Source organism: Puma concolor, chromosome A1, assembly GCF_028749965.1.
Source record: "Puma concolor isolate L17-30 chromosome A1, mPumCon1.1.hap2, whole genome shotgun sequence".
Taxonomy (NCBI): Eukaryota; Metazoa; Chordata; class Mammalia; order Carnivora; family Felidae; genus Puma; species Puma concolor.
This window is the reverse complement of record NC_141667.1, coordinates 206,060,462-206,074,892: the sequence shown is the minus strand read 5'-3', so window position 1 is coordinate 206,074,892 and position 14,431 is coordinate 206,060,462. Positions and strand designations below refer to the sequence as shown.

Genomic DNA, 14,431 nt, shown 5'->3' with positions numbered 1-14,431 from the left:
AATGGGGCGATGTACTTTGAACAACCACAGGGCAACAAGAGATTCCCTGGTAAACGAGAGTAAGAAGATACAGGAAACAAAAGAGAAATCCTGAGAGAGAAAAAAATGTGTGAGGACCATAAAACATCTTACAATGTTGTCAAGGGAGGACAGCTACAGGTGCACCACTGAAAACTCCAAGAATTAAAACACCAAAGTGACCTTGTAATCTACAAGGAACACAGTTTACCCCCATCTACCACTCGTCCAGGGACTCCTGGTGAATCCAAATGCTCCCCAGTATCATCCCTCTCTCCACTGTTAGAAAGAAAAGAAAGAGGGGGGGAAAGGGGAGAGGAGCTATGTTTACGGGCACTCCAACCCCTGCACACACGTCTAAGCTTCCTCCCTTTTTGTTTATAGCAGTTGTACAATATACAAGAAATGTGCCCAGTTACAGGGACTTTTAGAATTCCCATCACACCGTGCCAAAGATACATGGTATAACTAAGCATGTAACTGAAGCATTCTGGGACTTGAAAGTCGCCTGTAGCTCCTGGCTAATAAACAAACCTACTCTCTTCAGCCCTTTTCTCTAAGTTCTGTTTCTTTAAACCTTTCAGAATAAATTTCTGTTTCTTCCGTAACCCAACACAAAATACAAATAATTGGTAACAAAAAGATACTTTCTAAGGGTGAAACAAGACATTCCTGACAGGCCCTATCATTTCCTTAAATCTTTAGTTCTTTTCAGATTCAGACACAGACAAGAACCAAAGGATAAATCCCTAGGGAAATATTTAATTCATCACTGATTTCCTCCTCCATCTTTCCAAACAAGTGTTTGTCAAATGTCTTTTCAGAAACCTTTAAGATATGGTGCATTCGTCATCTCTTTATTAACACACATTCATGAAAAGCATTTCTCTACTATATATTATTCATCTTAATGTAGGTAGTTTAGGATTTTTTTAATACACTTTTTTTCAGACAGAGGAATAAATTGTGTTTCAAATACAAAGCGACATAACACAGCCAAGTCCCTGAGATAATCCATGGTTTATCACTCCCTACCCCAATACTTTGTCCACTGAACTATGATGTCAGAAATCTTGGCTTGATTTGTTTGTAAGTACATAATCCATTAACTGTTTCCATATGCCATAACTGCTCAGTTGATAAATTATTTCTAAACCAGTTTATTGGCCCTATCTGGCAAATATGATGCACCTGTTCTAAAATGTGATTACTTCAGAAAGCTAACAATTGTGGAATCACATTTTTATCATAAATCAGTCTAAGTGAATTAGACTATTCATATACTTTCAGAAAACCCTTTAATCCCTATTAAGTTAACAGTTTGTGAATAATGAAAGTAATTAATATTAATTTTAGTTGATAAATCCAACACCAATAACCTGTTAGAATACTTTAATCCATTTTCCAACAGCCTGTAAAAATTAACCAGCAGATGCTTCCAATCTGGTAAAAAAATACACAGATCATTAGCATTATTTTGATGATACCAAATGTTCAATATATGAATATTGTGATTAAACCTCAAAGAGATATATAAACACTTTTCTTTTATAATCTTGTTAAGTCTTAACAGGAGCCCAAGACAGTAAAACATGGCAATCCTCCTTTCTGAATCAAAAATCAGCATCTGTTGTTCCACTCCTCATTCTTGTGCTTCAACTTGACTGAGAGCTTGATGGAGTTTCACTGGGGTTGAGAAAACAACACATGGACGTGCACACAACTGCTTTATCTCTACAGCGTCCCCAGTGCCAAACACAAGGCCTAACATACAGTGCACACCCAATAAATATTGGCTGCCTTGAACAGTGACAGCCAAACACAGGAGAAAGGAATGAGGGAGAATGAGAAAAAGAAAAATACGGCCAGGAAAAATGCCTACATGTTATTTTCAGGAGAATTTAAAATATGGAAAGCTGAGATGTAACTCAAAAATTTAGACAGGTTAGAACTGAGAAAGGCAAGGAAACCAAAGCGATACTTGATAGCCAAATAAAGGAATCAAAGAAAAAAATGATACAACGGGATCAAGGAAACATACTGATTTCGTAGGAAGAGGCTGAGTTTCCTGTACTCCTTAAGACAGGACACGGGCACTTTCCTAATAAAGCAATGTCTAGACGTAACAGGGAAGTTAGTTTAAAATACAAATTTAACTGGGAGGGAAAAAAAGATATAATAAAGAATAACATGAGTAAAGACGAAATATCCAAGCTCATGCCTAGAATATCTTGCTATGTCTATCGGCAAGTGGGGCAGGGTGGTATTCTGGGGACTTAGCATCGTTGGGCAGGAGAAAAATCTCAGCAGAGATGTGGTCATGATTTAAACAAGGTCACATGAAGACGGCCCAGCTCAGGGAGTGGTACAACCACAGGTGCTCCACTGGTATTGTTAGGCCCTCTTCCTTTTTCCAACTTTCAGGGTATAAGACCACTAAAACCCAATCATCTTAACTTGAAAGTCAGTAAAACCCAAAGCAGCGTCTTCCTTAAGGGGGGTTGGGGGGGGGGGTGGGGAGACATAATAACAAAAAATACAGAGTATGTGATTAGAATAGGTAGAATTAGAGGGTAAATTATGAAATTCAGTTCCTTATTTTTCTTTCCACCTATTTCAAATGTTTAGGGCACACCAATGATTGGCCTTTACCATTTTAAATTCCTGGGATGGAACATCCACCTTTGTAATCAGAGAAATAGCTCTGGGTTTTTTGTTTATGTAATAAATTTCTACCCCTCCTCCCCATTTCCCCCACCCCCATCTCTGGCAACCACCATTCTGTTCTATCTATGAGCTTGGTTTGCTTTTTTCATTGTTTTGGATTCCACATATAAGAGAAATCATACAGTATTTGTCTTTCCCCACCTGATTGATTTCACTTAGCATAATGACCTAGAGGTCCATCCATATTGTCACAAAATGCCCTGGTTCTTAGACAAAAGAATTACTGCAATGAAAAACAGATACATTATTTCCCTAAAAACCCAGTAATGGGAATCCTGTGTCCTTCCCTTCCAAGTCCTGACAAGAACCAATGATGGAAAATCAACCAGGAGGCGATGCCTCTACCTCCCCCTGCTGGCTAGGGAGCAGAGGGTCACTGTATCGCCACCATGGACTGAATAATTCGTGACTAGGTTCAATTTTGAATTCTGCAGAAATTAAAAACTGAAGTTAAAGTAACCTTTGGAGTCATGGGAGAAAGGAGAAAGGCAGAAGTGAAGATTTGGACCTACTGCCTCAGTGGCCAGGCCACAAATAAAGAGACAAGGAGCAACGTGTCCACTCCACCACCACCCCTTGGTCTCCGGTAAGCTTTTCAGATACCTTCCTCTTGCCTTCCTTTCTGATCTTCTCTACAAAGTATCTATAGGAAATCCTGCTTTTCTGAAAGCAGCAATTTTGTTTTCCAATAAAATACTTAACTACTGGTAATGCTAAAATGTATTCTTAAGGCTCCCTGAATAATGTTTTCCAGGAATTATTCTTTAAAATCCAGATCAAAAAATAGTCACCTTCACAGCTTGTTTCCTATTGGCATTGTGAAAGATTGGCATTGCCCAGGATGACAACCTCGGGTATCCCCATCTTTTCTGATCACCATGGAGGTATCATCCACTGTCACAGAAGAAAGAAGGTAGCAGTTGAGCTGAGACAAGAGAAGTCGTGGGCCTCTGCCAGTCTGTAAGTCAAATGAGAGACTCTGGACAGAGGGGACGGCACGTACAAAGGCAGAGACAGATAGAAGTACGGAATACTCAGACAAGGATCACCATTTCCTCACCTTAAACTTCATAACTAATACTTGATTGAGCAAATACATTGTTGTTTTTTTTCAACCTTGAATCTCAAGGCTAAAGTTAGATGACTTAAGAATTTTTTAAAGGTCCAATTATTTCATTTAGGGCTAACACTACAGCTAAATTAAAGACATGCTAACAAGTTTCCCTTTTGAGCCTCATTAATTAAGAAAGTAATCAGAGTAAAGAGGAAAAAAAAGAGAGAGACAGTAGCTGGATGGCAGTATTACTTAAATAGCTTTAAGGTACCACCGTTTGTACCCTACTAGGAAAGCAAAGGGAAAACTAATCAATTCCAGATTATGAAATCTGAAATTCTGAAGTGTTTTACATGTAAATACACATTTTAACTGCCATATATTTTCCTTGATTGCCTGAAGAGTGTACTAATCTTATTCAAAGAAAATTTTCATTCTCCATAATCAAAAGGTAAAATTAAGATCTGCTTACTTCACAAGTTTTCCTAGGATAAGCTTGCTGAGAAAATTCCCCCTGTTTTCAAAGATCAAAATATATCATTTTTACTATTTTAGTCACGAACAGTGCCCAAAAATATCTGCTGAAGGCTTTGGATTTAGCACAAATTCTGGAAAGCCACCTTAATTTACAACTACCTTTTAGAGTTCTAACTTACTTTTTAGAGAGAGAGTCTAATTTACAGTTATATTTTACAAAGCATTTCAAAGGAATGCAAATGATTTGGGGTGGGAGGGGTATCTGCCAAAATCCTTTCATTGCTGCGACTGTCAAGTTAAATCAGATATACAGCATATTGCCTAATACGTAGTAGGTATTTTAAGAAGTTAATTCTTCCCTGTATATAGCAACCCTTCCCATCTCCAGCTGGAGTAAAATCTCTCTTCTACAGCTCTCTGTGTTCAATGAGCCCAGGGTTGTAAGTGGCATAGGTCTATGGTGAAAAGGGTTCCTTCTTGAAAATTAAAATGTAATCACTGATCCAAGTAGCTTGTAACATAGACCTAAAATGTAAGCATTACATAACTTAAAAATTAACCTACTAGCTTAAGTCAATATCAACCCTGAAACATATACAGTAGAAACCCAATTTTCAGATAAGAACAATGTTTGAATAAAATTATTTAAAAATATTCATCATCATCACACCAAGCAGGTAAAAGCTATCACGAAACAATTCGGAAATGAACACTAATTGCTTTTAACAAAAAGTTCATATAACCTACTCATGTACTTCTATTTTAAGCTTTCAAGGTACTCTATAAATTTGGTATTTCTATCCCATGTGACTCATACTAATTATTGTGACTGTCATAGTATATTAAAGGGTGGTAAAGTGCTGGCTAGAAGAAGGCTCACATTCCGTTTGTTTTTCTATTTCCCATTGACTCAAAGGAATTCTCATGCCAAAGTTCTCTCTGAAAATATCCTCCTTTATGAAAACCCAATTAAGAACATCTTCAAAAAATATATCATACCAAAAATTTGACAAAGTTACGTATTAAACACTTGCATTTTCAAGACTGCTTATCCTATACTCACAACAAAATTGGTATTTTAAAATTTTTTCCCATTAATTTATTTACCCACTAATGAAGTAAAAATATCACATATAGCACTCTTCAAACAATGCTCTGTAAAAGTTAATACAGAAAAAGTGGCAATGTTAACATATTAAAATAAGCATGATATTAAAATAAGCAAATAAGCATGATGTTCAACTTACCTTTTTGTTGGCAACAAAACGTATTCTCAAGTTTACAAAGCAAATCCACATTTTCATACTTATTTTCATTTGCTTTAACCCAGAAACAGTTTTCAGTCATTTCATGAGGTCTGATCTGCAATCAGAGAGATAGATTCATAAATAGTTGGGTGTTTCATCTGTCCCCGCACAATCACTACGTTCATACCCAATGTCCCATAGCTGCCAGCAGATGTTTATGAAGTAATCCCTTAATATTTTTCCCCAAAGTGCGTGCAATAAAATACAAGTTCCTCCGGAAGCTAAGGTTTTATTAAAAAAAAAAAAAAGTTTCCACTATCAGATAGTTGATGGTTTGAAGCAGAGTGAAATAAAACTTGTTCTTTCTTAATTATACCTCTCAGGGTCTTGAATACGGCTCATGTTCACGGCAATAATTCAAGTGCAGGATATATCACACATCATTTCCCAAGGTTATGTGACCATGAAACCATCTATCTCCAGGATTCAGGATTTCTGTGTCCTAATTACCAACTTTTGACAACATGTATTAATTTTTCCAATGGCTATCAACATAGATAAGTTCATACGAACACTAACTTATTTTTGTTCTTGTGAGAAACACTTCATGTTCAATGATGATAATGTTGAATTATCAGCTTAATCACAAACCAAATCCCATTGTAACAACCATCAACTCTCACCAAATTTCTAAACCAGAAAGCCTCAGTCAAGAGAAAAAGGCTTTGTTTCAATACTTTTATTTAATTCAAATAACACTTATCTATTGAATGACACTCTGATTAGGATTTCCACTGGAAATTAAATATAAAGTTAAATTTTTATCTAGGCGACAGTATGTCTCTTCCATTTATTTGTTTTACCTTTAACCAATTCAATCTTCTCATGCTGGTTTCGGGCTTAAATTCTTTCTTTGGTTTTAACCCAAAAGGTAGGGTTGGTGGAGGAGGAGAGTTTCGCCCACTGAGAAATCCCAGGGGAGGCGGTGGAGGCACAGGACCACCAAAGGGCAAGGGCATTCCTGGAAGGGGAGGAGGGGGTGGGGGAGGAGGGGGAGGAGGCACTCCTCCACAGGAGGGCATCGGCAGGGAAGGAGCAAGTGCTGGGAGGCCGGATCCATTTTCTTCTGCCAGTGGCGAAGAGTTACTTGTATCGGCAGGCAACGCACCAAACTAGAGGGGAAGGGAAAAAAAGAAAAGAAATATGACTAAAAACATCTACCAAACATGTCAAAGTACACTTGCCTCAAAAATTATTTTACACCAAAGACAATTCAGGATGAGCAATTTCACATGGCTTGACCTAAAAAAAACACAATCCCAATAGTTTTTTTCTTTTTCCAATTCAAGAATTTAGCTTCTGTTTTCATAGAAGTGTAATTGCCAGAAATATTATTTCCTATTTTGGTAGTTATGGCCATCCAGGTGGAGATGTCCTGGGAGGAAATGGGTCTAGAAGATTTGAAACAGCGGTTTCTAGGTGATAGTTCAACTTACTGAGAATAGGTAAGTTCACCCAGAGTATGTACAGAGCATGTAGCATAAAGTCTATGTACAGAATTCTATGGAATACTGGCATTTAAACGAGAAGCAAAACAAGAAGAAGACCCAGAGAGACTTAAATAGCATTGTCACATCATGCCTTTATCTTGAGGAAAAAAAATCAGAAATTCCTAAGGACAACCTGCAGGGCACATCATGATCCTTGTGAACTGGCCTTTCAAGTGGCTGTCATGTACAATTTCACATATTTGCCAACCACATACCTCTCTCAGGGCCCTTGCACATGCAATCCCTTCTGCCTGGAACTTTCTTGGCATGTGGTTACCTCCTGTAGATCCTTTCAATCTTAGCTAGCAAGTCCTTTCCTCAGGAAGCCTCATCTGACCACTCCTTTTATACAGATAGCACTTTGTGCTTCTCCTTATTATCAAAGTGTCAAATGCTTAAGAAATCATTAGCATTTATCTCACTGATACATTATAAGCTCCATGAGGGCAGTTACTAAGTCTGTATAATTTACCACTCTTTCCCAGCACCTAAAGCAGCAGCTGGCAAATGACAGCCATTGAAGAAATACATACATGTTGGATGAATGAATTAAAGATAAGAGAAAAAAACAGACAAGCGCAGGTTCATGAATCAGAGTGAAGTGAAGACAGTGAGGGAGGGGGTGTCACAAAAAAGCAAAGCAAAATCAGGAGAGAAAAAGGGCAAAATGTGGCCACTGGTCACTTCTGGCCTTATGTTTCAATGGCATGGTAAGAATATACACTTTTTGATTATTTTATTTTTTTTTTATTTTTATTTTTTTTTTATTTTTGGGACAGAGAGAGACAGAGCATGAACGGGGGAGGGGCAGAGAGAGAGGGAGACACAGAATCGGAAACAGGCTCCAGGCTCCGAGCCATCAGCCCAGAGCCTGACGCGGGGCTCGAACTCACGGACCGCGAGATCGTGACCTGGCTGAAGTCGGACGCTTAACCGACTGCGCCACCCAGGTGCCCCTCTTTTTGATTATTTTAAAGAAGATCTGAGTTAATGTTTTGTGATATGATTATTTTCCTATAATCACTGATTTCAATTCTCTCTCTCTCTCTCTCTCACACACACACACACACACACACACACACACACACACACCTGCAAGTGGGGGCATTTAATAAACATTAATAAATCATTTTAAAAGTTTTATGGCACAATTATAAAAATAGATCATGTATTAAAGCCTAAAGTTGACACATGAGATCAGCACGAAGAAAAAAGTTGAAACCACAAATCAAAGAACATATCTTAACAAAAACATTAATTATAAAGAAGAATCAATTCAGCATTATGCTGCATTGCCGTTAACATGGATAGTAGTGCCCTCTGAATGTTAATGAGGTGTAGGTATTTTATACTCACATTCAATATACATGTTATAGTTAACTATTAATGCCTTAAAGATATGGCTGCATTTCTCTTCTATACTAATTCCTTCGATGTAGCATGGTTGACTTAAATATATTGTTCATGAAGCCAGATTATCCTGTGATCAACCTGCTCACCATTATATCCCCAGCACCCGACAATACTTGGCTGTTACGTGAATAAAGGAATAAAATCACACAGAATATATTTTATTCAGACTCTTCATAATCAGTATAGCTTTGAGCAAAGCAAAGGATCTTAAGACAAATGATTAGATTTCATGAGAAATACACGACTAATCTCTCGGAAAAAGAAATACCCAGTTATTCTTCAAAAATTAACATGGCTGCCAATACTAAGTGTCTAAGCTGTTGGCTTGCTTCTGACAGCCATAAATAGTCACCTTGTCCACATTTTGAAAAAATATAGGATATTGCTGGAGTTAATCTCATTTTAAAACAATTTATTCCCATCTTAATATAAAACATAGGCAGCAGTAACATGTCCAAAGATGGCAGATATTTTCTTTTTGTATAAACAGGAATTCTTTAGATTGGATTTACAAGTAATCCTTAAACTAGAAGAAATGAAAAAGAAATATTTTTAAAATTCATATTGGCCCAGACAAGGTGAAACTGGACCTAAGAATCTCAGCCATGGTCTATAACTCAATCTGAAATGTAAAACACAATCAAATGTTACTTTTTAGTATGAGAGACAAGGAGCCACACAGGAAAGATGAAAAGTTTCAATAAATTGTACTTCCTTCTTAAACACTAAAGAAAGATCATTGAGAATGATTTTCTTACAGATAAGAGCTTTTTTTTTTCCCCCTAAAATTGAACACTTAAGAGATAGCTATCTCTTAGGGTTTCTTCTTATAGCCTCCATAACAAAATTACCCACTAAGTATTTAAGAGAAAACAAAATAGCCAATAATATAGGAAATAGCATACCATATAGGAAATGGTACATCTGAGACTATTTCGATATAACCATAAATTAGGATGAAAAGAAAATAGCAAAACTATACTTACTACTCATCATCCTATATGTAAATCTGCATGAAGAAATTTAGCTATGAATATTCTACCTCCTTACTGTCATCCATTTAAAACATGCAGATGATGTATTTCTTTCTATCTAAATGTTTTATGTGTAGAGGGTGTATGTGAGCTATCTGCTTCATAATCCAGATTTGCTCTCTTTTTTGTCATGTTTTAAATCTGTTTACTTTTGGAAATTGAAAAATTATCAGAAAATGTTCTCATTCAGCTAGAGGTTATCTTTCACTGCAAGGTACCCATAGGCTGAAGGTTTTGAAAAATAAATAGCTTGAGCAATAATTTCCTGTAGTGGGATAAAGATCAGTGATGAATGACAAATCTAAGAGTAAAAGTCTTTCTCACCCTTTATGATTATATATGAAACGTATGACGTAGGAACAAAACCCACATGAAACAAAAGGAAGAAGATTAATTAGTAAAAATTGATGACATTTTTAAAAATGCAACTAGAAAAAACAGTGGGAAAATAATTTTAATTTACAGAGCAAAAATATGTAGAAAAACAACACTATGAAAACATACAAGTGAAATTAAAGTTTAAACATTTTGAACTATGAAGCTGTGACATGACCTTTGCTTCCACAGTAAGCTTTCAATAGCCAAATTCAATCCAGGTAGATGGTATTTTACCTGTGACTTAAAAGCTTGTAACTCTGCTTGAAGTTCATTAATCTTTGCTTCTTTTTTCTGCAATTGAGCCTGAGTTTCTTGGTGGTCGGTAAACTCTTTTTCAAACTGCAAAGAAAGAAAGAAAAAAAAAAGAAAAAAAAAAAAAAACAGGAGACAGAAAGATGGCAGTGAAAAGCGCTATTCTTCATAAAGAAATACGGTTCTAATGATCTAAAGACCCGTCAGTAGAACACAAACTTTTTATGAAAAAAGTGGTAGATTTTGCTAAGTCACCCAAAGCCTGTCCCTAGGTCCCTCTCTGGGTCCCACCAAAATCATTCAATTTGCAAGGGAGCAGACAAAGCCAGGGATGGAGTCTGTGACCTTCTCTCAGGAGAGCAAACTCGCCCGGAGGTATCTGCCACACTGACATTTTTCTTAAAAGTCCCTAAATATCATTGCAACTTTGTGTAAAATAATAGAGAGCAAAGCATTGTAGCGAGTTCCCAGACCCCTATTTGCAAAAACTTGCACTTGAACCTTATGATAGGAATTAAAAAGAATTCCATTTTAATATTTGTTATTACTATATAACTCCATTTCGTAAATGCATCACTTCTCACGTCGTCATGAGAGTTAAGGGCCCTGATGCAGGCTCTAATCTTCAACAGCAATTTAAGAGAATAAAGTCTGTTATTTATCATTAATCTTTTGGAGATTAATCTTTGGGAGATTAATGATAAATTAATCTTTCAAAAACCCTGGTGCAATACCTTGTGGGAGGAAAGCAAACAGTAAAATTTGGTGAATCCAATGAGTTTTCTAATTTATACAGCCACTTATCACAAATTCCCACCCTGCCTTCAAATAGCTTCACCCTGCCATCATCATGACTGAAAACCTCTATCAGAGGTGAATTGCAATAGGGGATTGTCTCATACTGGAGAACATTTATTTCTTTTTAAAAAATGAAGAAAAAAAATCATAAAAAAAAAACACTACCTCACAGATGTAGCCTCTAGACTTTAAAGCACGGTCAGACCTCAATTAGGGAAAGTGCAAGAATGTAAAAAACAACCGATGACAAAGAACACTTATTTATGAATCTTATTTTGTCCTTAACTCAAAAAGGTGGCAATCCAATCCCTTGTCGTACAGACAGTAAATTAAAAAAGTGAGATTAAAAGCCAGACCTTGTCTTCCAAGCCTGGGTTTAGATAAAACCACAGCCCCCTCCTACAAATTACATTCAGATAATGTTTTACAGGTATTTTCTTAAGATAGATTTTATTTTTTAGAACTGTTTTAGGCTTACAGCAAAATGAGTCAAAGTTTCAGAGATTTCTCATATGCCAACCCCCCCCCCCCCCGAGGGTTGCCTCCCCCATGATTTAGTGTCAGCATTTTTGCATTTCATGAATGCAATCTCATCATTGCATTCACACATGCAAAAACTCTGAAATAATAAACATTGTTGTGATTCCCATTTACAGGTTAAATAAATCTCACATTCAATCCTCACACTCTAAACTTTGCGCTTTTATAAAGAGAACAGAAACTACCGGGTAAAAAAACCAAATATCCCTCACTTCACCCATACCACACCAACATTACCACTCCTATTACTGCAGCTCCTCCAAACACCTCCTACCATTTAAGAATTTAAAAGACGCTAATCTTCCTTGACCCTCTTTTTGTCCTTACCCTGCGTCACCTAACTCTAATCTTATTCTTGCTTCAAAGTGCACTCCTTCAAAAAGTGTGCTTGGATCATACTCCCTTTTCTGGCCTGTTGAACTTCATTCACTTCATTATCCAACTTAGCCACCATCTTTCATTCTAAAAACTATGGCTTGCCAAATTCCAAAGCCCCCGGACTTCTCCGGGCCTCCTCTTACTTGATCTAATACCTGTACTATTCAATGGGGTAGCCTCTAGCCAACGTGGCTGCTAGAATGTAAATTTAAGTTAGCTAATATCAAAGTTAAAACTTCAGTTCCTCAGTCACAAGGGCACAACAGGCACAGGCTGAAGGCTAGCATGCTGAACACAGATCATCAAACACTGTCATCATTCCGTATCGAACGGGACTGCCCTACAGCATTAAATACTCACGAATATGCCTCTGTATTCATTCTTTCTTCCCCAGTGTGTTGTATTACAACACACTCTTCTGGTCCTCCTGCTTACTCCTTGGCTGTTCCTACCAATTCTTTTATAGGTTCCTATTCCTCAGTCCAACCGTCTACTATTGTCCTGTCCTAGGACTCTTCCTTTGCCCCTCTGATGGTCTCACTTCATATGCCTGGTAGAATGGTATCTTCCACACCCACACGTTTTAGTCCCCATTCATACACTGATGGCTTCCAAATCCCCATCACCAGCTCAGCTTCTCGTCTGAATTCCAGACTACTAATCAGTCCATAAACATATTTTCAACTGCCCAATGAACATTCTTCAAGGCAACAAACAAAAACAGTATTTTTAAAACCAGTATTACCTTTCCCCTCTACAAACGTTTTTTGAGTATCGCTGTTCTTTCTAAAGGATGGCTCAAAAAACATGACTCTTTTGCTTTTCAACTTACAGTGGCTACGTCATTAACCTAATATCTAAGAACCTCCTGGGAGTTGGCCCCAAACTACCTACCTATTTCTCGTTATACTGTAAGGAATATCATGCATCTGATGTGTTCCTCAAAGTAGCAGGTGTTAGAGATACAGAGTTGAATACAATATGGTCATCACTTTTAGTAAGTATAGTGTCTGGTGGCAAAGTAAAAGGAAAGTAACAATGCGAACGTATGAAAATTACCAGCAATGGAGAAATACACTGGAGGCATGGGAGTGATTACTGGAGAAGTGATAACTTGGCCCCAGGTTTGAAGAATTTGAGTAGTTAGCTGATAAGTGCAGCTGGCATTTCAAATAGAAGGTTTAGTGCAGTACACAAATGAAAACAACAACACGCAAGGGCCATAAAAGGAGGTAAGAAAACAAATTGCAAGAGATGAAGTTACAGATGTAGACAGGAATTAAACTGTTTAAAGGAATTTTACAGTAAATTTGGGGACACCCGCATGGCTCAGTCATTTAAGCGTCCAACTCTTGGTTTCGGCTCAGGTCATGATCTTGCAGTTCGTGGGTTCAAACCCACATCTGGCTCCACGCCAAGAGCACAGGGCCTGCTTGGGATTCTCTCTCTCCCTCCCTCTCTGCCTCTCCCCTGCTCACTCTCTTTGTCTCTCTCAAAATAAATAAACGGAAAAAAAAAATTTTAAGGAATTTTAAAGTCAAAAAGTTTCTCTTTTTTCCTGTAAACCATGGAGAGCTTTTAAGAGTATTTATAATAAGAAATTAACATGACCAAATTTGCACTTTGGCAAACCCAGCCTGCAGCAGTGTGGAAGGTGGACTGAAAGAAAACACCAGAGGCATGTGAATAGGTTGAGGAGCTGCCATAGTTACCCAACCAAGAATTTAAGGCCTGCCTGAATGAAGGGGAAGACAGGGAAACAGAAAACAGGAAAAAAAAAAAATGAAGGGACTTTTTTTTTTTTTTTAAACAGAATCTAAAAAATTAGTGTACAACTAAATGAAGGAAATCAGTGAGGGGAGTATATCTCTAAGATGATGATGGTGTTCTATTGCTTTGCAAGCTGGAAACTATTATTATTTTAGGGGGGAAATAGGGATATAAAATTCATGGAGGAGGAAAGGCATTTTTTTAGGTAAAAGAAAAATAAATTTGGTTTCAGAAATATTAACCTTGAGATGGCTATGTTGAAATTCACAATAAATTTCTGTCTCCCTCCTTCTTGGCTATCTCACTTTGTCGCCTCACATTAGCTATGACTTCCTTGGGTCAGCCTTTCCTGGCCACTCAAGTCTAGATGAGGAATCCTTGCAGAAGGCTCCCATTCTGCATAGGGTATTCCTACTGTAGCAGTCATAACACTGTAATATAAAAATATCAAAGTGCACTATTCACACACCACAGTAACACCCACCAGCCTGGAAGGTTATTCACATTGAGAATCCACTTTATTCATCACCTTTCCAAAGCCTTACATTTATAACTAAACTCAGTAAATATTTGTCAAATGAAGAAATGGAGCCAATTCCTGTCAAGTCTTCCTTTATATGTTGTGAATAAATATGTCAATATCATATATTAAAGTTCCACAATCTCCCGGCATGAAAAATCTTTGAGAGGTCATGTTCTCTATTCTCCCTTTTATGACTGCTCAGTGTTTACTTCTGCTTAGCAAGAAATAAAAAATTAAATTCTTATGAGAGTAAAAATGAAGTCTTTTTCACA

At 37.2% G+C, this 14,431-nt stretch overlaps 1 protein-coding gene across 6 annotated transcripts in view; it reads right to left on the bottom strand.

Annotated features, from left to right (window-relative positions):
• Positions 1 to 14,431, bottom strand: part of DIAPH3 (diaphanous related formin 3) — a 508,403-nt gene that overhangs the window by 317,237 nt on the left and 176,735 nt on the right. For all 6 annotated transcript variants that reach the window (XM_086710920.1, XM_025923546.2, XM_086710913.1 and 3 more), the window contains 3 exons: positions 10,133 to 10,237; positions 6,387 to 6,695; positions 5,524 to 5,638 (listed from right to left, as the gene is read on the bottom strand). In XM_086710920.1, the coding sequence (XP_086567046.1) occupies positions 5,524 to 5,638; positions 6,387 to 6,695; positions 10,133 to 10,237 (529 nt within the window). The remainder of the gene's footprint in view (positions 1 to 5,523; positions 5,639 to 6,386; positions 6,696 to 10,132; positions 10,238 to 14,431) is intronic.